Source organism: Sylvia atricapilla, chromosome 5 (genome assembly GCF_009819655.1).
Source record: "Sylvia atricapilla isolate bSylAtr1 chromosome 5, bSylAtr1.pri, whole genome shotgun sequence".
Taxonomy (NCBI): domain Eukaryota; kingdom Metazoa; phylum Chordata; class Aves; order Passeriformes; family Sylviidae; genus Sylvia; species Sylvia atricapilla.
In genome coordinates, this window is record NC_089144.1 from 23,837,407 (window position 1) to 23,860,915 (window position 23,509).

The 23,509-nt window shown below is 35.7% G+C and overlaps 1 protein-coding gene across 1 annotated transcript in view; it reads left to right on the plus strand.

Moving 5' to 3' along the window:
* Positions 1-23,509, plus strand: part of CTTNBP2 (cortactin binding protein 2) — a 77,713-nt gene that overhangs the window by 7,074 nt on the left and 47,130 nt on the right. The window contains exons 2-3 of the mRNA XM_066318979.1: positions 5,009-5,116; positions 22,509-22,733. Of these exons, the coding sequence (XP_066175076.1) occupies positions 5,009-5,116; positions 22,509-22,733 (333 nt within the window). The remainder of the gene's footprint in view (positions 1-5,008; positions 5,117-22,508; positions 22,734-23,509) is intronic.

The following is a 23,509-nucleotide window of genomic DNA, read 5'->3' on the forward strand; positions in this document are numbered from 1 at the left end:
TTTCTTCATTTTGGCTTGGCAGAGCTTATCTTAGTCTTCAGAATTCTGGTATCATTTCGTCTGTATGGTTTTTGTGATGCACATGCAGGTAGTTGGATGAGTTTTAGCTAATTAGCAGTTTGCTCATTTGTCAGTGTTACTGACAGTGTAACTTGCTGCCAGGCAACATACACCCCTCACAAAACTGATCTGGAAAAATAACAGGGAGTTTTAGATACAGAGAGAACCGAAGTAGTGTTTTTCAGGTATTTTATTCTTAGAGATCAGATAAACCAAACATTTTAAAATCTGAAAGAGGTAGAGGAAAAAGTTCTCTTGTGTTTTGGTTGTATATATGAAAAATCTTCTGGGGCAACCTATTCCCATATCTCTGTTATAAAAGCAATACAATGACTGGCTTGGTTACACAGTTGTTAAGTTGATGGTTAAATTTTTACAACTTGGCACTCTGCCACAGGTATTCTGGGGAAACCCCAGATGACAGGTAAGCCATGAGCTACTAATGCAATCTTTATTTTCTGGAGATCTGAGACTTAATGCTCCAGTGGAAGATTGCTTTTCTAGATGTAACCAGCAGTTTTTTCTGTGTTTGGCCAAACAGTGCTGCTCCATCTGAATAAGAACTTTGGGTAAGCCTGCTGTGACTGACATCTTGATTCCCAGAAGATGGCATGGAGTGTTTAAGAGGGAGAATAGTTTTATTTCATTATATACTTTATCTATTCAAGTCTTTAGGACATTTGTACAGCTGTGCTTGAGAATATTTCAGATGTTTAAACCATGTACTCTGGTCCAGTTAGGGTAGGCTGTGTTGCAGCTCTGTGAGCACTGATTCAGAGATTTGTATGGGGAGAAGACATGGTAGCGTCTCCAGTGACTGCCATGCACCCTCTTATCCTGTGTGAATGGATACAGCGTTGCTTATTCACAGTGAACAAATTGAAGATAAAGTTTAAGTAGTAGTAGGAAAAAAGTAGTCATTCCAATTTCAGAATTTGCCAAATAAAGTTGGGGGGGGGAAAAAGTCTTGGTGAGCATAAAATTATTCATAAACTAGACTTGAAAAATGATGGCATTCTCTTTCATCCTAAAAAGCACTTTTTCTGTTTGTGTGTCTTTTCTGGTTAATTGTGGGCAGTTTCATGCTTTAAAATGAGAAGGCATCAGACAAAAGTAAAAGACAACAAAGGTGATGATTCTGCACAAAATGTGTAGTTGTGCTGTGGAATGCTGTGGATGCTAAAATTACATAAACATTAAAAAACAAGGGGGCAAGTTGACAAGAGATATGTCAGCTGAGGGCTGCTACATACAAAATGACAATTTCTGGCTCAGAAGGGGAACAGGCTGAAAATTGCTGGAGGTGGGGAGGGTATTTCTGGGAAATATTGTAATGGGCTTGTTTTGTTCTAGTCCTGATTCCAAGGCATCCCTTATTGGCTGCTTTTGGAGGCAGGATGGGTAAGTGGGTTTTTAGCCTCATATGCTGAAATTGTTTAGATATGAAGTTCTGCTTGTTCTGATTTTGTGTTTTTAAAATTAAAAATATAAAAACTAATTTGAATATCTTGTTGGAATGTCTTTCTGTTAAAGTTTCTTTGCGTTTATTTATTTCTAATCATAAATTACCAGAGAGCACACTTAACTGCTAATTTTTGCTGTCTTTTCTTATGTTCTAGTTCAAGGTGTTCACTTGAACAAAATTTATGCAATTGCTTCATTAGATACTTAATTAAAAATCTCATCACTGCATCACATATGTTGAAGAATGTCTCTGGTTTATTAAGAATGGAAGAATATTTTCATTTATGTCTCGGGAAAGACTGCAGATATTAGATGTTTCACCTGTGGTAGACAGTCTTTTGACAGAGATCTGCCTTTTGTTATACCTCCTGACAGACTGAATTTACTGACTTAGGCAAAATAGTAGGGTCACATTTTGTGTACTGTACTTCTGTGGTTTTATGGATGCCCCTCTTAACTTTGTCCCTGGGGACCAGAAGCCTTGAGTGGGTTTTTTTTTTGTTGTTTTTGTTTTTGTTTTGTTTTTTTTTTTGTGTGTGTGTGTGTGGTTTTTTTGCATTTTTTTTTATAATGTAGTGGATAAACCATTGAATGACAACTTAAAAGACTGTTACCAAATATTATGTTTTATACTGCTTGCTTTCTATTTTTGGGGAAAAAAAAATTCCCTGCATTAGTTTTCCATCTGAAAAATGGAGACTTTATTATAAAAGAAGTTGTATGAAGAAACCAATTCCTATCCTTGAGGTATTAGGTTCTGTGAAGTGGTTCATAGAAGAAGGATGGTGGGTAAATGAGTCCTTGTATCCGACTGAATTAAATTTAGTAATTAGAAGTGCCAAGAGTGAAAAGTGCTCCAGCCTGTAAGGTAAAATTTTCTCTACTGACGCTAGGTTACATGAGGAGCAGTATAAGTTTAGTGACTTTTCATTTTATTTGTGTCCTTAGATCAGTGAGCATTATATAGAATTGTGAGGAGCATTGTGAGAGGCTGCTGCAGCATGTATTGGCAAAAAGCCTTCAAAGAAACCAGTTCTTTCTCTTGATTCATTGGCCTAGAGAGTAAGAGTTATTTTTTGGATTAGAGGAGTAGCTGACCCAGGCTGCAAAAATAGAAGATAACTGTTGTTCAGGCTAAAGTTCTGGTTAGAATGGATGGCCCCATCTTCAAAACAGTTACACTCAGTAGACACAGGGTGACTGGAGCATTTCTTATGAGGACAAACTGAGGGAATTTTTCAGCCTCCAGGAGAAACAACTGAGAGGGGACCTTCTCCATGTCTATCAGAGTCTGAAGGGAGGGTGCCAAGGGGATGGAGCCCAGGCTGTGCTGAGTGATCCTAGGCTGGAGGCCTGAAAGAGGCAATGGGCAGAACCTGATGCACAGGAAGTTCCACAGGAATATGAGGAAGAGCTGCATTACTGTACTGGTGACTGAGCACTGGAACAAGTTGCCCAGAGAGGCTGTGGAGTCTCCCTCACTGGAGATATTCAAGATCCTTCTGGGCATGGTCCTGTGCTGTGTGCGCTGGGATGGCCCTACTTGTGCAGGGAGATTGATTTGTGTTATTCACCTGAATGAGCAAGCTCAATCCAACATATATTGCATGTAAATAACTAAAGTTCTGGCACACAGTTCTCACTAGCCATTTGTACACCTCTGTGGGTTTTAACTGCAAAGTAAAAGAGTAACAACAGTAATGCTAACGCAAATCCAGCTTATGGGTATTTTAGATCTATGGCCTTCTAGCCTGAGGGAAGAACAACTGTTGTGCCATCCTCTACCCCTGACAAAATAGAAATGGTCCTTGCCTTAATTTTTATTGGATTTTTCTCTACTGAAGTTAAGCTCCTGTGTAGCTAGCTGAGTGTTTAGATTGTACGTGCTTTGGGGAAAATAGGCAGTATATCCAGATACACTGCTCACCTAATTTGGCAACAGATTACTTCATACTGAAGATAGCTGAGTGTTTGCTTTGCAGGCCTTTCTTGTAAACACATCTACATTATAGGTAGGAGTCTAGTGCTTACCTTACAGGGAATAATAGCATATTATTAATCTGGCCAGCTGAATTTAGCACATGGAATAAAAGTTGTTTTCTCTCCCTGAAAGTAATCCCCTTGTAAATTCATTAAGTGCCTACTTGTGTTAGCATTCTGGATGGTGAACAACAGATTTGTATTAATCTTGCCTACCTTTGTGATATTGTGAATGTTACAACATTTCCCTCATCACACTTCCAAAATCAAGACTTCCAGCCTTGTAGTGTTTCCTCATATATGAGTACTGTATGTACTTACTCCTTTTCTCTTCATTCTTTTAGTTAGCCAATTCTACACTTTTTGGAGGAAGACTTTATGCAGTACTTGAGGTGTAGGTTTACCAGGGGTTTATATAGCAGTAAAATGAGGTTGTTTACCTGTAGGTGAAGAATTATGTGCCAGCTTCCACATGAAATGGCTGTCTCTGCCACTTCTCTATCCTTTTTCCAGGCTATTGATGAAGAACTTGAGTAAGGCTGGTCCCAGAGGTGCCCCCTGCTTACCTGTTTCCATCATGGAGAGTGGTTGTTACTCATGATGTTTGTTTTCTATCCATAAAGTCTCTTTTATTCCTATGCATTTGAATAGGAGTTTCTGTATAATATTAGATACAGAACCTTGTCCAAAACTTCTGGACAATTCAAATACATCAGTTTCCAGTGGATCCACTTTACTATGTGCCTGTTGACACTGTTAGAGAGCTGTAGCAGTTTGTGAGGTGAATTTGGTTTTACAGAAGCCATGCTGATATTCCCAGTATACACTGAGTATGTGCTCAGTGATTTTATTCATCAGTATAAACTCATTCTCCTGTCTTGCTCATGGTGGCAGTCAGACCTACACTGTTCCTAGTAACTGTGGAGTGGAAAGATACTGTTGCTATGAACTCTTTTTGTTAGTGCCTCTTAAACTCGAGCTGTTCCCTCCAGGCAAACAAATGAGGCTGCAAATAAAGCACATACATAAGATTTCATGTCTTTTCACAAATAGTTCTTCAGGAGTTCACATTCAGCCCTGTGTGGGGTGGTAGCTTGGTTGCTGTTTGCACAGGTGCCTTAGGTGCACTCTGGTTAAGATTCTTTCCCTCTGTCTTGCCTTCCTCCCTGGAGTGCAATTTCACATCTGTTGAATTGTTTCAGCCTCTGTGCAGCTGCACAAGGGAATGAAGTCACAGTTAGCTGCTTTACCATGTCACCTTTATCATACACAAGACTTTGCTGGGACTGATCCCTTGCAGCAATTTGAATCAAAATAATATGGGAGGGGCTTAATTTCTTCACTTTAAATAAAAATAACCAGGCTATTTGCTATTAATTTTGGCTTTATATAGTACAATAGACACCAGCTTTTGACAGCTGTAGCTGGTTGCTGACACATCTCTGTTTCAAAATTTCAGTAACTGTTGTAGTCAGTGTGTTCATCAGTGTTTTGTTTCTTACAGACAAGAGAGTTTGATGTGGATAACCTGAGCAAGGCAGAGCTGCGGATGCTTTTGAGTGTAATGGAAGGAGAACTGGAGGCACGAGACCTTGTGATCGAAGCCTTGCGGGTGAGTTACTCCGTCATTGTGATTTGCTTTTAGGCCCTTTTGGAAATTCCCTTTTGCCACTTCCTCTATACTGTACATAGGATATTGTTAGTAGAAGAGTAAATTATGATTTTTAAAATTTTAGGTTGACTAAATCTCAATAATCACAAAATATGTTCTTGTTTAGTTGTAGCTATTTGGTAATTCTATGTAATTTTGGTCTAAAACCATCAAAATTTCAAAGAAATAAGTGAAAAACTTGTGAAATTGCTTCCTCTTTAAATTCTTTTGTATTCTAAATTTGTATTCTATCTGTGAAAGGAGGGTATAACTTCAAAGGAAAATTCAGTCCAATTGTTATTTTTTGTAATGGGCTATATTCAGTCATACCCTCTATTCAGTGCTTTCATTTTCAGTGAGATGGAAATAGGGGCAAAAATCAGGTGGTCATATCCACTTAGGGAAATACTTTAAATATGAGATACATGCTCCTAACAGCACTTGCAAGTATTTGGTTAGGTTTTTACTGTTAGGCACATGTAGTTTTCTGCTTCAGAAGATTGCAGTCTGAAAAGCAACTTAGTTGATTGGAAATGTACAAGCAAAACTACTTCAATTAAAATATGATTTTTTATGACCATATTAATTTTAATATTGATCTGGAACAAAATAAAATTTAACAGAGCTGCCAAACAGACTGCAGGTTTGTGGGGATACAGTATTCTATGATTTAAAATATGTATAACTTTGTGTTGAATAAAGGGAAATTGTGCTCTTTCAGGTATTGAAAGTATTGTAAAGCAAAACCTTAATGTAATTAAAATACATCTAGTGCTAATTTTTAACAGTAAATATAATGATTATCAAGGAGTGTGGGAACATTTTCCACTTGAAATGTTACAGTAACAATGGTAAATGCAGTTCTATTCAGTTTTTAGTTGTTTTGTGATGGCTTTGTGATTCCTGCTTGAATCAGATTACCTGCTGCAAATGGAGCTTTAAAGTAGCTCCATTGATGTACATGAATTAGTAACTGAAGGCTTTATAGGTATAAATCTCTCTTATAAATGTAGTTTTCATTTTATAATGACAATAAGACACTAGGAACAATATTTTTCTGGATTATTACTGCACTTTGAAGTTATTTTGTGTTTGTTTATATACATATGTTGAAATGTACTGCCTTTTCATGTAGCTGTTTCACAATTTCACAGCTCATTTTTGTGGACTAGGAATGTTATTTTCCCCTGTCTGCCGGTTAAAGTTTTGTAAAAGTTAAAATAGTGTGCACAGCACATCCAGAATCTCTTTTTTTACTCTTGTAACTTCTAAGGGATGTAAATAGAATATTCAATTTTTTCTAGCAAATATTCAGAAACAATCTACTACACTCCGTATAAAAAATGTATATATTGAAATTGAGGAAAATGGAAAAAAAGGTGAAAAATAAAAATGCAGTAATCATTTAATGATAGTAAACATTAAATATTCAGCATAGTGCAGGAGAAAAAAGTCTATATCAAATTCACATGTACCTGCTGAAATGGGTAGTATGTATGCAGTGGGTTTGGATGATCAATACAGATAAATACAAAAAGTGGCTCTATTTCATTTAAAATATTTCAATGTTGAAAGTTTAGAGGTGGGATATTTTTGTTTGGTTGTTTTTTTCCTCCTGCATCTCCATTTCTACTTTCTCTAAACAAACTCTGTACTAACTCAAATCTTCCTGGCAGCTTGCCTGGTTAGCTGTACTAGTACTGGAAGACTTGGAAGCCATACCTGCTGAAGAACTGCAGGCTGATATGTTGTACTATGATACTTTTGGGTCTTCTGGCTTCTTAGTTGGGAAGTCACAAGTCAGCAGTATTAGCAGCTGGATTCTCCAAGCAGTACATAAAAATAAACAACTAGCTAGCCAAATATAAAAGTGTATAACAAGAGGATTCCAGTGGAATTATGTCAGGTTTGGTATTTCGATTTGCTGCAACAAACAGGCATACAGAGTTTTGCATATCCTTAAAGCAGGATGGAAATGGTTTTTGTATTAGGGAAAAGACTGACGTTATTGCAAAAAGAGATCTTGGTCTGTTTCAAAGTTTGTGAGTGTTTTTGTGTGTTGGGGGAGTTGGCTTGTGGGGTTTCTTTAATCCTACTAGTACTACAGGGCTGTTTCAAAGCCCAATTTCTATGATAGGTCAAAGCCTGATAATTTCCAGCACTATACTAGAGAATGTGTATTTTTCCTTTCCTCTGAAACGACCTTAAGTGAAAGGCCAACAGTTTGAGATTAAGTGAGGAGAACTTGTTACATTAAATGGTCATCCTGGGGGCTGGGATGGGGAGGGAAGATAAGTTGGTAGTGTGTTGATTTTTATTAAGGTAATGGCATTTGTGCCACATGATAAATTAGAAAAAATTAAGTCATGTCGAGCAGTGTCATGTATAACAATTAATGCTTTTTATTGTGCCTTTTTTCATAATGTGCTGTAGAGTTTCCACTGGATTTCATGTATATTTTAGATACCTTGAAGACCACTTTTAAAAAAACCCTCAAAACTTCAAGAAGAATTTTGTGAGAAATATGCAGACGTCATCTGTTTACTTCCACATTTCCACAATACATTGTTGTTCCTTTATATTATGCACAACTGATTCCTGCTTGATATAGTTGCAGTAATTATCAATCAGAGCAATTTAAGTTGCTGGACAAGTTCAATCCTGTGAAAACAAATAGAATTGGAAAAGTAGACCTTTGTGATGCTTAGAGTCAAATTTCCAAGTTTATTCTCCAAGTCATAATTTAGTTTACTGTGCAGAAGAGCATCAGGATCCATCTCATAGGATCCTTGTGTAAATCTTTCTCATTAGTGTTCTGATTTTGTACAACTACTCTACCAAGTGACTAACATGATTTCTCTTTTGAATCTGTAATTTCTGTATTTTAGTAGCTTCGTGGTCGTGGCTGTGCTGCAATTAAAATTAGGTTCAGATTAACATTTAAATCATGAAAATTATTTCATTAATGAGAAGTAACTTGCTGATTAATTGCTATAGAGAGTCCATATAGTTAAAAATGGAGGGAGACTTAACTATAGCTGCTGGCTGCATCTGTCTCAATTATCCAAATAAACTGTCTGCCTGTAATAAGGGGATAATTTATTCCTAATGTGGAGGTAATATGGCCATATAATCAAAGCACAGTTCTGGCCTCCCACAACTGTGATCTACAGTTTTGAAATACAGTGTTCATTTGTTGTTATTTTTTCTCCAGGCAAAAAGTGGTTGCTGTGGCTGCTTATTTTCTAGGGGATTTTTTTTTCAAGTGCATTGACCCTCACATGAGGAATTGATGTGATAGTAATAGCTATCACATCAATCAAGAATAAATTGTAAATATTAAATACTGCTTTTTGTGGTAATTCTGTCATAAAGTTGAATCATTTATAGGTTATTTTTCATCTAAAATTTTAAAGTCTCATTCAGTTGGAATTTCTTTTTATTGTAAAAATACATTTATTTGCTTATTTAGATTTCATTAGGTGGTAAATGGTAGTTTGAAAATGCATGCTTGCTTCTATGGTATACATCGTTTAATGTGAACAAAAAAAAAAATGCACTTACCATACTAGATTTTTTAATATACCACATTGCATAGATTTAGAACAACATAATTTGATGGTTGAGAAAATCACTAATGAATTAAAAAAAAAAAAGTCTAAAAGAACTGCCAATACCAACAGTGGATATATTTTTGGTTAATTAAAATTGACTACAATATCAATGAGCTTTCTCTGAGCTTAAGTCAGCTCCAAATCAACAGATTCTGTGTATGTGCTGTCTGAGCAAGGAAGACAGTATATAAATGGCAACATGAACTTGATTGCAGGTGTTTCTTCGGTGTTGGAAAACCCTACTTTATTTAATTTTACTGTAACTTCTTGAGACACGAAAGGTTATTTTCTATGTATGTATTTGTACCAACATCTGTTTAATTTTCACCCAGTTTCTGCAAAATCTGACAAAATGCTAAGCATTTCAAAAATAGGTAGTGCTATAAAGCCAGGCAGCTGAGTAAGAAAATTCATGCTGTTGTTGGGGCCTTAGTTGAAGGGAAGGCAGAGATTTGTGCTGTCCTTTATTGAGCGCTGTATAGGAACTGTAGAGTACAGAGTTTGGGAAAGTCAGACTTTGCTAATTTAACTGCTGAGAGAATTTGAGTTAGACTAAATTTATAAAAAGGAAAAAAAAAATCTCTGTTGTAGAAATTAGTTCCATCTGAATTTTATCTCCCTGCATCTAAGCATTTTGACTGGCATGCAGCTTAATCAATGGAGCTACAGATAAATCATAGTTTCTGTATTATGTCCAAGTAGAAATCCATATAAGATTATTTGTGACTTGTCGTAGCAAAAGTATATGAGTTCTTGAAGAATTTTGTAATGAAGGTACTAACATTAATGTAATGAAATAGGTAGGTCAAAAGACAGAAATGAATGCATCCTGTTACAATACCTCATACTCACATTGATATTTAGTTGCCCACTCTATTAGCTTTATTTTAAAATCTTGCAGTCTAAAAATGCAAGATTAAAAAATGAGGATAAACAGCTTTTAAGAGAGTACAGTGATTACTGTGTAGAAGATTTGCACAATGTTTCTTTGACATAGCTAATGCATAGTGTTGAATGCCAGTTTTCAGGGTCCAGCTCTCCTGTTAATCATTTTAGTATTTACTGGGATATCAGAATTCAATTGCTGAGAAATTCAGTATTTTAACAATGTCTTCCCAAAGGGAGGATCACAGGAGGCTCACTTGTTTTAGAATGATGAGATTGTTTCAGAAATTATAGGTAGCTTATAAGATATTGGATAAATAGTGGTAATGATAAAGACCATTTTTTACATATCTGTTTTAAGTGTGTATGAATGAACTGCTTGAGTGAACCCACCTTAGCATTCTGATTAAGAATGTGCTTTTGAAGAAACTACTCCCATTGTCTCCACCTAACTTTGCTTTGATTTACCTCACAGACTACTCTTGGACTGTGTCAGCTGAATTGACAGCAACCAATCCTAAGTAAGACTTTCTTCCAAAAAGCAGGACCACAGACACATGGAGTCTTTTTCTCCCCAAAGGGTGGATTGCGTTTTTTGCTTAAGCCAGTTTGCTTTCTTGCAAAAGTATTGCTACACCTGCTATAAAAGCCTTCCACAATGCACAGTCCTGAGCTGTGAATTGTGGGAGCCTTTTATTAGTAAACTTGTCTTTTGATTTTGACCCACAATAATTAAACACTGAATGGTATTGTTTTCTTTTAATCTCATTGAAAACATGAAGTGTTTTGATGATAACTGGCAAAAGTAGGTGCATTTCTATACCACTTATGCAATTCAGTAAGTATATGTATAGATCAAACAATATTTAAGACACCCTGAGTCTATCATAGTTTCACAACAGTATACTGTATAATTATGTTAGATTTTTGGTGGGTAATTTGGAATGGTACTGGAATTTCTTTGCAAAATGTGCAGCCTTTCATGGTCAGTTCTGCATTTTAAGTAGTGAATAGGCTGTTACTTGAAAAAAACAATAATTGCAAGGAGAGCAGTAGATCTTGGAAGCTGTATTTGTCTACTTTAACCTGTCTGCTGACCAGTGAGTCCTGGTAAGGGCTTTCTTCAGTTAGCCAAGACAGACTTTTGCCTACTGGAGGCTGAGATTTTGGGTTTAAAAATTTGGATTTATTATTTAGGGTTTCCATATCGTTTTAGTGTTATTTGTTGTATTTTCCATCTTGTCATGGGGTGATACTTGCTTTTGCCTGTACTCTGAAAGTTATGCATTAAAATAGAGTTATTACCAACACAATAACTGTCAATTGTGTATGAAAAAAGTTTTTCATTCTAAACTACTGCACAAAGTCAGCAAGAATTGTACTGTAAGATTAAGGGCTTCTAGAATGAATTTTGGGGTTAAAAGGGAAGAAATCTGGGAGTTATCAGGAAAAAGGGAATGAATCCTTGTAATTTAGTTGTTCTCAAATTGACTGATAGGGAGAAAAATCACACATACGTTAAGTAATCTGTCAAAGGGAGCTACACATACTATAAATTATAGACCCTTGCCTGCAGTAATTGTTCAAAGTTGGGAATCTAAAATGTGAATTCGAATTTCTCCTATACATATGAATCCCATGAATCCAGAACAGAGTAAGAGCACACAGAAGGTGGCTTTGGAGGTTTCTGGCAGCCAATAAGGCAGCCTGTTTTGTAGCCAGGTGTCTTGGAAAAATTATGACTCTGTAGAAGGAGGAGCAGAAGATGTTAAACTATGTGGAACAGAAGGTTATTGCTGTAGACAGAATGATGGCAGTTGTTGGTCTTGGTGGCAGAAGTGAACCATGAAATGGAAGTCAGATAATGCCTTATTTGCATTGTCATTTTTGCATATCACAATTTCTTTGCATAAAAATTAATTTGTACTAAATTTCTGGGAGCTAATAATCTGCAGATTGTCCTTGCTCATCTCTGCATATTATATCTCTGCTCATTGGATCACTACTTTTGATTTATTGAATTTAATGATGGTTGTGTGTGCACTTTCTTTTCTGGTAAATATAGTTTGTCTTTACCAGTGTCTCTGGTTATGCTTAGAACTTTTACTTTTCTAATAAGAGTTTAGTGTACTCTTAGTGACTCTGGCCAGGTCAGTCAAAAACTAGTATTTCACTATTGTAAGCTATTTAAAATTGACTCCATGGAAATTATGAAATAAGGATAAACCTCAGTCAAGTTATTAGGTGACATTATTTTTTACGGTATTTACTTTGGAACAGTTCATTTTAAGTTTTAGAGTAATGAAGCATGCTCTCTGAACCTAATTGGAAAGGTGTTTATTACAGCCTTAATGTTCAGATTTTGATTTGCCCCTATTTGATCATGGTTTATATGGTCTGTTAGTTTGTATTGTGTTGCATTTACTTTTCTTATACTCTTTAGTAGTAGTAGCAATTGTGTGAGTGTACACTTCATTATGAATGGAGCCAAGTCTCACATTTTCCAAAAGATGTGGGGCTTGTGGCAGCAGCAATCCCTGGACTAGTTAACTTCGATGAGCTGAGTGATCTTGCTATTTTGACATATATAAAGGCCACTTCTAGAATTTGGTGACAAAAAAGGTTTTCAGTCATGTTACATCACTGCTCGTCATAGTTATTTGTTGTTTGCCAAAGGAGGACATTAAGCACTGAATAGTGCAAAACTTTTCCTAAACCATATTAAATCAGTCATTAAATATCTGTGTTGCTTTGCTAAGCTTAACCTTCACTACTCAGGTGAATACCTTTATTCCAGGCTCTCCTAAAGCTCGAGAACACAAGTATGAAACTATGAGGCTTGTTTTCTAGTATGAAAATTCTATAGCCCGGCATTGCAAACAGCCTTTTCACTCTTCATTCCAGCAGTGACTGTGAAACTGATTGTAGTCTCCTTTTGTTTTTCACATGAGATCTGAATATCTTTATTGTTGGCAGGCATGATACTACCAATTTACCTGAAAGTATTCTGCTGATTTTTAATTTGGATAATTGCTTTGCCTTTCCCACTTGATTTCTCCTACCCTTGTTTGATCTTTCTGCATAATCCAACATCAACTAGTGGGTAGAGATAGATGTACACATTATTTGTAATAATAATAAAATATTACAGCATCATGTTAACGTAACTGTTTCTCCAATTCTGTGATCTTTGTGAATTATACAGATGTGACTCATTCAAAATGTTTTATCTGTTTACCATCATTACCCACATTGCTGACAATGAGAAATGTAACTGGGTCATCTGTTGTCTAGGTTATGTTACCTGAAATTCTCCATTTTTTAGTTCAGGGAACATATTTCCGCTATGCCAATAAATGGTACAGATAATTTTGCTGATAACAATACTCAGGTGCAACTGAATACATAACTTCTTTCCTTGGTCTGTGTGTCTCTTCATTTTAGTGTTGCTGAAGAGGAAATGTGTAATGTCATTTTTTTGGAAGAACCAAGAACAATGGTAATAATCTGTAAAAAATAATCATGAATAAGACAAGAGATTTGATTGGAGTCCTTTTCAACACCTTTGAAAACACAGTTACTTTTGTTGTGTTTGGGTGTATATGTTCCCAGGCATCTCTCCCTCTCACTCCATTTTGATGCTGTTCTGACTGATAGGTGTCCTTCCACTTGCTGCTCCCACAGAGAGAGGCATCTGTCTTAGAAGCTCTGGCAGTGTAATAAAAATAATTAGCACTAGGTCTCTTACTAAAGCCAGGGTTCCATTTTTATTAATCAATGAAAAATTTGAGAACATAGAGCACCAGTGATTATAGTGAATTAGCACTGAAATAGCAAAGCAAAATTTTAGCTACGTATTGTGAATATATAAGCTGTTACATGAAAATTTTAGAATTGCTAACTCTAACAGTATCTGTAAGAAGAGTTCCAGCTGGAAAATTGCTTTAAAGTTTTAACAAACAGCATAAAATCCAAAATGTAAAATCCAGTGCTGTTTACTTTAAAGTGTTCCTTTCTATCAATCAAAATAATTTAGTAAAATGTATTTGTTCATTCATCTTCCTCATTACAGGTCATTTCAAGAATTAAATTCTTCTTGGATGTAATATGTATTGCTCTCACAATTTACCTTCCAGTGAATATTGAAAATAATCTGAAAACACTGAATTCTCTTAATCTACCTCAAATAAGTCTATAATACGAATAGAAGATACTATTTCAGTTGAAAGGGATATCTTTCAAAGATTGTCTAGTCCAGCTGCCTGACCCACTTCAATGCTGACAAAAAGATAAAGTGTGTTTTCAAAGGCATTGTCCAAGTGCCTCTCATGCACTCACACACTTGGGCATCAATCACCTCCCTAGGAAGCCCATTCCAGTGTTTGACCACCATCTTAGTAAAGAAATTCTTCCTAATGTCCAGTCTGATCCTCCTCTGATGCAGCTTTGGCCCATTCCTGTGTATCCTCTCACCGGATCTCAAGGAGAGAGAGTAGCCCTCCCCCCACCCCTGCCCCTTCCCTCCTCAGGACGCTGTACAGAGCAATGAGGTCACCCCTCAGTTTCCTTTCCTCCAAATCAGATAAGCCCAGAATCCTTGTCCCTCCTCACAGGACATTCCCTTGAGCCCTTTCACCAGCTTTGTTGCCCTCCTCTGTGTGCATTCACTCACCATCACATCCTCCTTAAGCTCTGGAGCCCAGAACTGCACACAGCTCTCCTGGTGAGGCTGCTCCAAAGCTAAATAGAGTGGGATAATCACCCTGTTTGCCCAGCTGGTGCTGATGTTTGATCACCCCAGGATGGGGTTTGCCCTCTTGGCTGCCCAGGCACACACAGCTGGCTCACATTGATCCTGCTGCCAGCCAGATCCCTCTCTGCAGGGTCGCTCTCCACCACTCCTCTCCCAGTTTAGACTTGTGCCTGGCATTGCTCCATCCCAGGTGCAGAATTTGAGATTTGGATGTGTTAAATTGCAATTAAACAGTGCCCAGTGTTCCAAACTATCTAGATTTCTCTGCAGCGTCTTTTGTCCTCAAGAGAGTCAACAGCATTTCTCAGTTTGATATCATCAGCAACCTTGCTAATGGTGCATTTGACTCCTGCATCCAGATCATTGATGAAGATGTGGAAGAGAACTGTCCCTAGGACTGAGCCCTGAGCAATACCACTAACAACTTTCCAGATGTAGCCCCATTCTACAATCCTTCAGCCAGTTCTTCACCCGGTGCACTCTGAACCTGCTCCTTCCAGACAGTTACAGAGAGCTTGTCTAAGGATGCTGTGAGGGACAGCATTGGAAGCCTTACTAAAATCCAGAAAAACTATGTCCACTGCCTTCCCTTCATTTGCAGGGTGGTTGACTTTACACAGAAGGCTACAGAACTAGTAAAACAGCCATTGTGAACCCATGATGATTCTGCCTGATGATGGCATTGTAAATACATAATATGCATACTTTTTCATTAAAATACATAAAGCTTGGTAATAATTTAATTGCCATGCAATAATATGGGATGGTATTTTAACTGAGATTTTGATAGCTTGAAAATATGAACATCTAAATACTCAAACAGAAACACAGATTGATTTAGTAAAAGTTTTGCTGTTGGGTCTTTGGTATGTTTTGTTACTCAGCTGAAGAAGCTTTTTTTTAGACTGCTAGGCGTGAAGGTTAAAGTGCTCTATTTTGGTTAGAGATGAAGTCAGATTTCCTTCAACACTTCAGAAGAATGGCTGACAGATTTCCATGCAAAGAATGATGAATTTATTTGCATGAATTTCAAGCATAAATTTGAACGTGCAAAAAAAGTCTAGATGACAAATGGTTATTTAAAGTAACCAGAGAGCTCAAGTCTCCTCTATCAGCTGACGCTCATTATCAGTATGAAAATCTGTATTATTTTCAGAAATAAATGTCTGGGTGGTTAGATAATCAGAGCATCAAACAGTGATATTTCCTGACAAAATATTGGCCTATAATTTTCAAGTGTTTAAGCACCAGACAACAAAGCTGTCATAAAATAGGTCTAATGTAATCTTTATGTGGAACATCTAGATGGCTCTTCTCAATCAAAAACACATGTTGTTTTATGACTTGAACTTTTTCTTCTTCATCATTTAGAAACTTAGTGCAAGACCTGAATTTCACCTTTTACATTGTGTGAAGCGAAGAATATTTTATATTCACTGCTGTTTTTTTCTTGTTGGGACTTATCTGTTAGTAACTGATCTTAGCCTTGTAATAACAGCATTTTTCTTTTAAACTCTGCAACCTCAAAATAATGAGTTTTCATTGCTCTAAGGGAGAAAATTAATAATGAAGATTTGCAAGCATTTGTCTGTCTGTCCTGTCCATACCTCTTGCTTTCATGGAAGTTTTTGTCAAGTAACAGGGAGAAAAAAGAAGGAGGTTATGCTACTTATCAATATTATGGTAATAATAATCTGGTGCCATTGGATGATACTCTCCTTTTATGGAATTAGACCCCTAAGAAAATTCAGGCTTGATCTTTACCTTGGTTGTATAATTCTGCTTCAGTACTTGTCAGGATTGTTTAAATGTTACTTAAATGTTTGTCCTTCTATACACAGAGATGTGGACTAATTGTTTGGCATTTTGTGCTTTTATCAAGTATACTTTTTAGTGCTGAGGAAAGAAGATTATACAGCTTTTTGCTAAGTACTATATTTGGATACTTGCATGAAACAGAAAATCTCCTAAGGATACTGTGAATAGACTTGTAAAACAACGTGTAGCCTTTTATTCTCAGCTGTCTTTTTAATTTGAAAAGTACTTTTTAAAAGCTTGGGTTTCAAGCTGTGGGATTCTGAGATACAGGGATACTTGGCAATTTGAAAATTTTTTTAAAAGTTTAGTGAGTTGTTATGAATGAAAGAATAATGCACCTTTTGGATATTAGTTTCATGCTTGGGACAACTTTTCTAGGAAAACTTTACATCTCATGCAGTTTACTGTACTGTAAGAAATTTCACTGATATATCTTCATGCCTTATGACTGTTACAAGACAGTTCTCCAAGACAGCTTTGAATGCTTTTTATGCGTATGTCTGTCTCACATTAAAAATACTGAGTATGTTCTCTTTTCTTATACAGTACCTCTACCAAATGACTTGACTTCTTTCATGGTCCTGCTCAGTCGTCTGTAAAGAACACGTCTTTATAGTACAGAACAATTATGTAGGTCTGCCATAATCAACCTGTATGCTGGTTTTGTTTAACTTGCTGATTGTATCCTTCAGTTTCTCTATTCTACTATTTTTACTCTCTTTGAACTAGTGGCCATCATCAATCTTCTCCAGGCACTTTCCATTTTTCCATCATTAAAATGGACAAACAGTTTTTGTCTTATCGTACTTGACATTTAACATGGAAACACACTTCGAATGTGTTGGTAAAATATTTGTCACACAGTTTGGAGTTCATTAAAATTTAGCTCCCTTGTAGATTTTGCATGGGTATGCACTGTCACTGTGCTGAAGAAAGGAATTTAGACTGCAGTTAGAATTGTAAGGAGAAATCAAGTATCACATGTTCATTGACAGAAATCATGCTGCAAGATACTATTTCCTCAGTCATTGATGTTTATATTTTCATTTTTTTGTTCTTCCTATACAACTTTATATAGAAGTAGCATCTTACGATACTTTGAAAACATTCATTTACATCTGCATTTAAAAAAAGGCAACTAAAAAAAACTAACTAAGCCCCCCAAACTCAACTGTATATGAAAATTGTTATCATTCTTTAAAGAGTCATTGCTAACTTATCATTGTAAGGCATGATATCCTCCAGTCTGGTATTTTGCAAGTGTATCTAAAAGTACTGCTTTTATTGTGAGGAAATACTCATTGATAATTCTCTTTTGCTTAATTGAATAGCTACAACAAATCACTTAAGGAAACTATAATTTCATTGAAGAAGATTTATAAGTGTGTTCTCTTTCAGATGGCTTCCTCTTTTAAAAAAATCAATTACCCTTTTAACAATCTCATCTTTAACATAATACATACAATAAGCTTCTACTGCCTCCTCTTCTGTACTGGTTAGTTTTAGAAAACTTCTTACCACTCCCTAATTCATGTGTCAAGAGAAAATATTAATATGAACCTGTCAACATCTGTTGAAACAATTACCGTAAATGTAGAAAAGGAAATTAATCAGGGCAACAAAAGCTTTTGAAAGGAAGGAAATTTTGTTTAAGAGTTCTAGGGCAGCTTTAATTCAATTCCGTTGTTCTCCAGCAGTGTAGGACATGCAGTCCTATTTTTGATATTTATCATCGGTTGCTGCATGGAAGATTTGGACCTGCTGAAGTCTCTTAACTTGGCAGATAAATGAAGAGGAAACTGAGATACATTGGGGAAAAAATACAGTATTAACCTTTAAAACTCTGTTGCTTATGTGTATTATGTTGCTGATTATGAAAACTTATTTCAAAAACGTATGCAACTAATATCAACATAAGTTATTAAGGATATAAAACTAATAATATAGCTTAAGTGATTATTTTTTTCTTTTTTTTGGTTTTCATGATTTGGCTTATTTCTTATGTACATTAATTGATCATATTTCCTTTTTCTAGCTTTATGCTTTTACCTGTAAGTCTACAGTAGGTGATATACTATTTGAAGACCTCCTTACCCCCTTAGATTCTTGTTTCAATAACAGGGGGAAAAGTCTAATTAGACTTCATAATTCTTGGTTTGGTTACTGACAATAAATTTTGGTTTTCTTCTGAAGTAGAATGCAAGAAACAAAGTTACAGACCAGTTCTTACACTGGATTTGCAACTTTACTCACAGGCCATTTTCCAGATATCCTCATTTCTTTTGTTCCTCTGGCTGCACACCCCACTGCCCATCTTCATCTGCTAGTCAATAAATGGGGTCAGGGACTGCAAAAACGTCAGGTTAGAAAATGAAAATTTCCATGAAGTAGCTTGCACATAACTTGAGGTAACTTGAAAAAAGTTGATGTAGGATGAATGGGGTGTCTTGCTGTATGTGATAGGAGACATGCTCCCTGAGAGAGTCATAAAAGAAGCAATTTATCTTAACAGCCCAATCCTTCAGATTCTTGTTGGCTACAGAATTAGGAGGGGCAACTTGAGAATCAACCTTTCCCTTATATATAGCTGCATAATCCCTAGGGATTGTTTAGTACTGATTTTTTATTTTTGAAAATATCCCAGCCGCAAAGTTCTGTTTCCCAGATCATAAAAAGCATTGCCATGATCCAAAGCAAGGCATAAGACTTGTTCTACCAATATTTAATATTTTTTCCTTCCTCTGAGAACTCATTTTTATCATTTGTTACTTACCAAGATCACTGACATCTGTACACTAAAAAACAAAAACAAAAAACAAACAAAAACAATCCTAGAAGAAATCTCTAATTATGCAGTAATGTAGGTGTAAAGGCACCTTGAGAGATTGTTCAGTCCAATCTTCTTAAAGCAGGACTAAAGTAATGGATTGAATTTTAGTTGGCTTTATCCAGTCTATCTTGGGAAATCTTCCAGTGATAGAAGTTACCTGGTTTTGCTGGGCAGCATGTTCTGGTGCTTGTCTGCTCTCAAGTGAAAAGAATTTGAGTCCAACTCAAATTTCCCTCATCAGACTGTGGGACAAGTACTACTTGTCTATCAGCCTGCAGACCTCAAGCATCTTTCTCCCTGACTGTTTCACACTGAAAAGTCCTACTTCTATTTAGCTCTTCCTTGAAGAGAAGCTGTGTAGTACCTTTTGATCATTTTTGAAATGATCAAAATGAAAACATTGAAGATATTTTTCAGATCTGGTTTTTTTTTTTTGGTAGTCCATCCTTGATCTAAGATAATACAGATCAGCCATAAGAAAACTTTGAAGTTTAGTTTTTTTAAGTAGTAGCTTTATTTTAGTCTCCTTGTTTAATGTTTTAGGTCTTGTGTAATTTCTATATAAATGTGATGTTCTAACTGATTGAATTGACTGTTATAAGTAAGTTTAATCTTTTGCTCTGTTGCCGTAGTGAATTTCATGCATTAACTGCTTAAAGGGTTTCTGTCTTTGGTATTGTATATATTGTGTGTATTATGTGTGCCTACTGTCACTTTTCATCAGCAGTTACCTTTTAGAGACTTTAGCTCAAGTTTTAAGCCATGATTTTGTGTACCACTGACATAGGTTGAAAAAGGTGTCATTTCCCATGGACATCTTTTCATACTTCTAAATACTTCCAATCTCAGTCCTTCCATTAAAAGTTTCATTGCTGAGGAAATTAATATGTGCAGAAAACTAAAGCTGATTGTTTATAAATTTGTATAGCGCCTTTCACAATACAATAGTCCTCGTGAGCTCCTGTAGGGGGCCCATTTTCTGTCTATTTTTGCAAATGTTGTGTTTGAAAAGAAATTCAGTTAATTATTCACAAATAAATAGTTTAAATGTTATTTTCTCTGTACATTGCTGTGCAGTTGAAGTTATAGATGAGATACTGCTAATGCTGCTTTAACACAAACACCATATTACACAGACACTCTTGTAAAGGAGTATAATTTTAGACTCTATATTCCACAGACAATGACTACCATGAAAAACAGATACTGTGATATTGCTAATGACTCTTATGACTAGAAATTCAGTAAAAGAAGACATATAAGAGAAAAAAAATTCTGATTCTAGCATTACTGTATCTCCCATCTGATGTACTTTAGGGAATTGAAAAGGGACACAGAAGTGTTGTTCAGAGACTGGAGGAATCCTGTAAAAAACCTCAAGCCTAGTTTGTCTTTCTGTCACTATGTGGCTAAGTTTTGGGGAAATACTCATCATCTCCCTTCTACCAAATTTCTGGTCGGTCTTTTATTCTGGTACCTTCTTTTCAAATATTCTCATCCCATGAAAACATCCAATGATTGTGTTTTATTTTTATAGTCCTTGTATAAAGTCATGAAAGCATTTGTTTTAATATTTTACATTTAGTTCCTCTTTGAGTTGGAAGCATCTTTAGATGACTTTATTGTCTATAGTTTCAGAGTTGCCAGTCTGTTTTTCCTTGGGCTTGAGGTTATGCAGTGATAGCTTCAGCTAGTCCGTCATCCCAAACCATGTGCTCTTTGAGACCTATTGGTTTTTCCACAGTGCTCACCTTTTTCCTGTAGCCACTTTAATTCTGGTTTTGATTTTCATTCAGATGGAGCTCATCCCTACTGTATAGTTTCGTCCTTTTCTTGGTTAATGAATCTGAACCCCTGGTCATCTTGCTGTTTTTGCAGGTGCACACTTTTCTTTTTGCCCTGCTCTCTTGATTGCTGTGCATGTTGGAAGACATTTCAGAGAATATATTCATTAATATTACATGCATTTAGTATGTGCCAAGAGGACAGCTGGTCATGGGTCATAGAAAAAAATGGTAAATACATATTATTTCACTGGTTGGCAGTCTGTTTCCATAAAGGCACAGGCCTTTGCCTCTAAGACCAGTTAATCAGCTTGGCTTTTTCTTTAGATTTAACAATGAGGGCTCTTGGTGGTCTTCTTTTTATACTTACAGCAGATGTGCTACATCTGTTTTTTCCTTTACTTTGATGTCTCACTTTATATAAACTAAGTGGCTTTTAAGTTGTTGATCATTTATATATGGACTGTGCATCCCTCTCTGTTTAAATTCTTAACCTGCTCGGATTTCTCATCTTGCTTAGCTGATTAGCAATTTATTCCATTTATGGTAAGACTTTTGGTTTGATGGCTTCCTTTCCATGAAGGTTGAGTTCCTAAGCTACATACTGTCCTGTAACTTCATCTTATAGAACCACAAATTAAAAATGCAGACCCTCCCCCCAGTTTTGTAATATTACCTTTGCAACTAGCTGTTTTATTTTATAAGTTATAAATTAAGAGATTAAAATATTAGACTAGTAAGACTAATTAGGGGTTACTTGCAAGGCACTTCATAAAAAATAACTAGGTTCTATTATTTTTAAAATCTATTATTTTTATCTCTTCAACCAGTCACTACCTGACTTTGTAAGCCAAACTAGACTTTAGGTCTGAGTGAACTCTGTCAGCTTTTTCTGAAGTTATGTTCCAAAACCTGTGTTTTAATAAAGATTTTCAATTTCTATTTATACTATCACATTGAAAAACAAACTAGCATTCTGAAAAGCATCAGAATATGTAGGCACACTTGTATCTTTTCCAGACAAATTCACATTTACAACATTTCAATTTTGTTGACAGTATATAGAAAAAAGTTGGGCATTAACTAAGGTATGGAATTTGTAGTTAGTCTTTGGTCTTTGAGGAGTTTTTCTAACATACTTCTGATGTTCTTCTTTGTTTTCTCGTGCTGCCAAATGTGTGTTATCATTCATGAACTTTTCATATGTTAAAAATTTAACTTCAACTTTCCAAATGACGTGCTAACCCATTGGGTAAATACTTGATGTATTTGGTCTTCTGCTTCTCTTTGGTGTTTCAGAATTGTTTTATTTTATTCTTCCTTTTTTTTTTTTTTTTTTTTTTTTCTTTTTCTTTTTTCTCCTTCCTCTTCTTATTCTTCAAAGCAGAATTTGCACCAGGTTACAGAGAAATGTTTTTCTCTATTTTTGGACAATTTCTCTTTCTGGATGGTGTTTCTCTGCACTGTGGATGTTTTTGTTATTTTTGAGGCATATTTTTCTTTTAAAGGTTGTAAATTATTACCTAGAGAAAATATTTTTAAGCCTTAAATGACATATATTGCTTTCCCTGTAGTCTAAGTTTCTTCTACGTGTGGATGTACTTCAAAGAATGCATTTATTTTTATTTCTCTGGTTTTAGTTTGCTTTTTTTTTTTTTTCTCCTGTTAGGCCCGGCGCAAAGAAGTTTTTATCCAGGAGCGATATGGAAGATTTAATTTGAGCGACCCATTTCTGGCTCTTCAGAGAGACTTTGAGGCAGGTGCTGGTGATAAAGAAAAGAAGCCAATATGCATGAACCCTCTGTCCATTTTAGAAGCTGTTATGGCTCACTGCAGGAAAATGCAAGAAAGAATGTCAGCTCAGTTGGCTGCTGCTGAAAACAGACAAAAGAAGGTATCCTGCTATTGACTTTCTCCTTTTCCCTCTCCTGATTTGTTCTTTCATGTCACTTTTTTAGTTTGCATCTTTGTCTTGATTAACATTACGAGTGTTAAAATGTTGCCACTTAATTTTCATATAGGGTAAGGTGGTGTTTTCTGGTGATATTTTGTATGCCCACTTAATTTGATCTGTGAATTTAGCTCTGTTTTTAAAAAAAATTAGATATAACCGGTATAAGTTGATACAGAGGATATATAAGTAGATAGCTCAGTGTGACCTCAGATAGCATTATCACATTATATTTTTAAATCAATACCGTTGGAGCCTTGAGGATCTATTGTTATTTTCATTCTAACCTGAATAAAGTAAATAATTTATTTTAATTTTACATTAGGTGGCCCTATTTCTTAAATCAGTAAAAATGTTTTATAACTCTAAAAATACTTTTTTGCATATTTAGAATATTTACTGTAAAAAGAAAATAATTTTGGAACAATTACATTGTAGAAAAAAGTGCCAGACTGAAAACAAAACAGTATCATTTTGAAAGTGAATGATTGGTTGGTGGCATGCATTTCTCCAATATATAAGCCATATGTTTCTGAAACATAGCTAAATATTAATTTGTTGGGGAGGGGTTTCTGGGAGGAAAGAGAGGAAACAATCATATAAAGAACTAATCTAAACAAGATATTTTTTAATAAATAGAAAAAAATGCTCTATATGTGTTTAATCAGCTTCACTGGGTATAAGATGATTAGACTGCCCATACTAAATACCATTGTGAT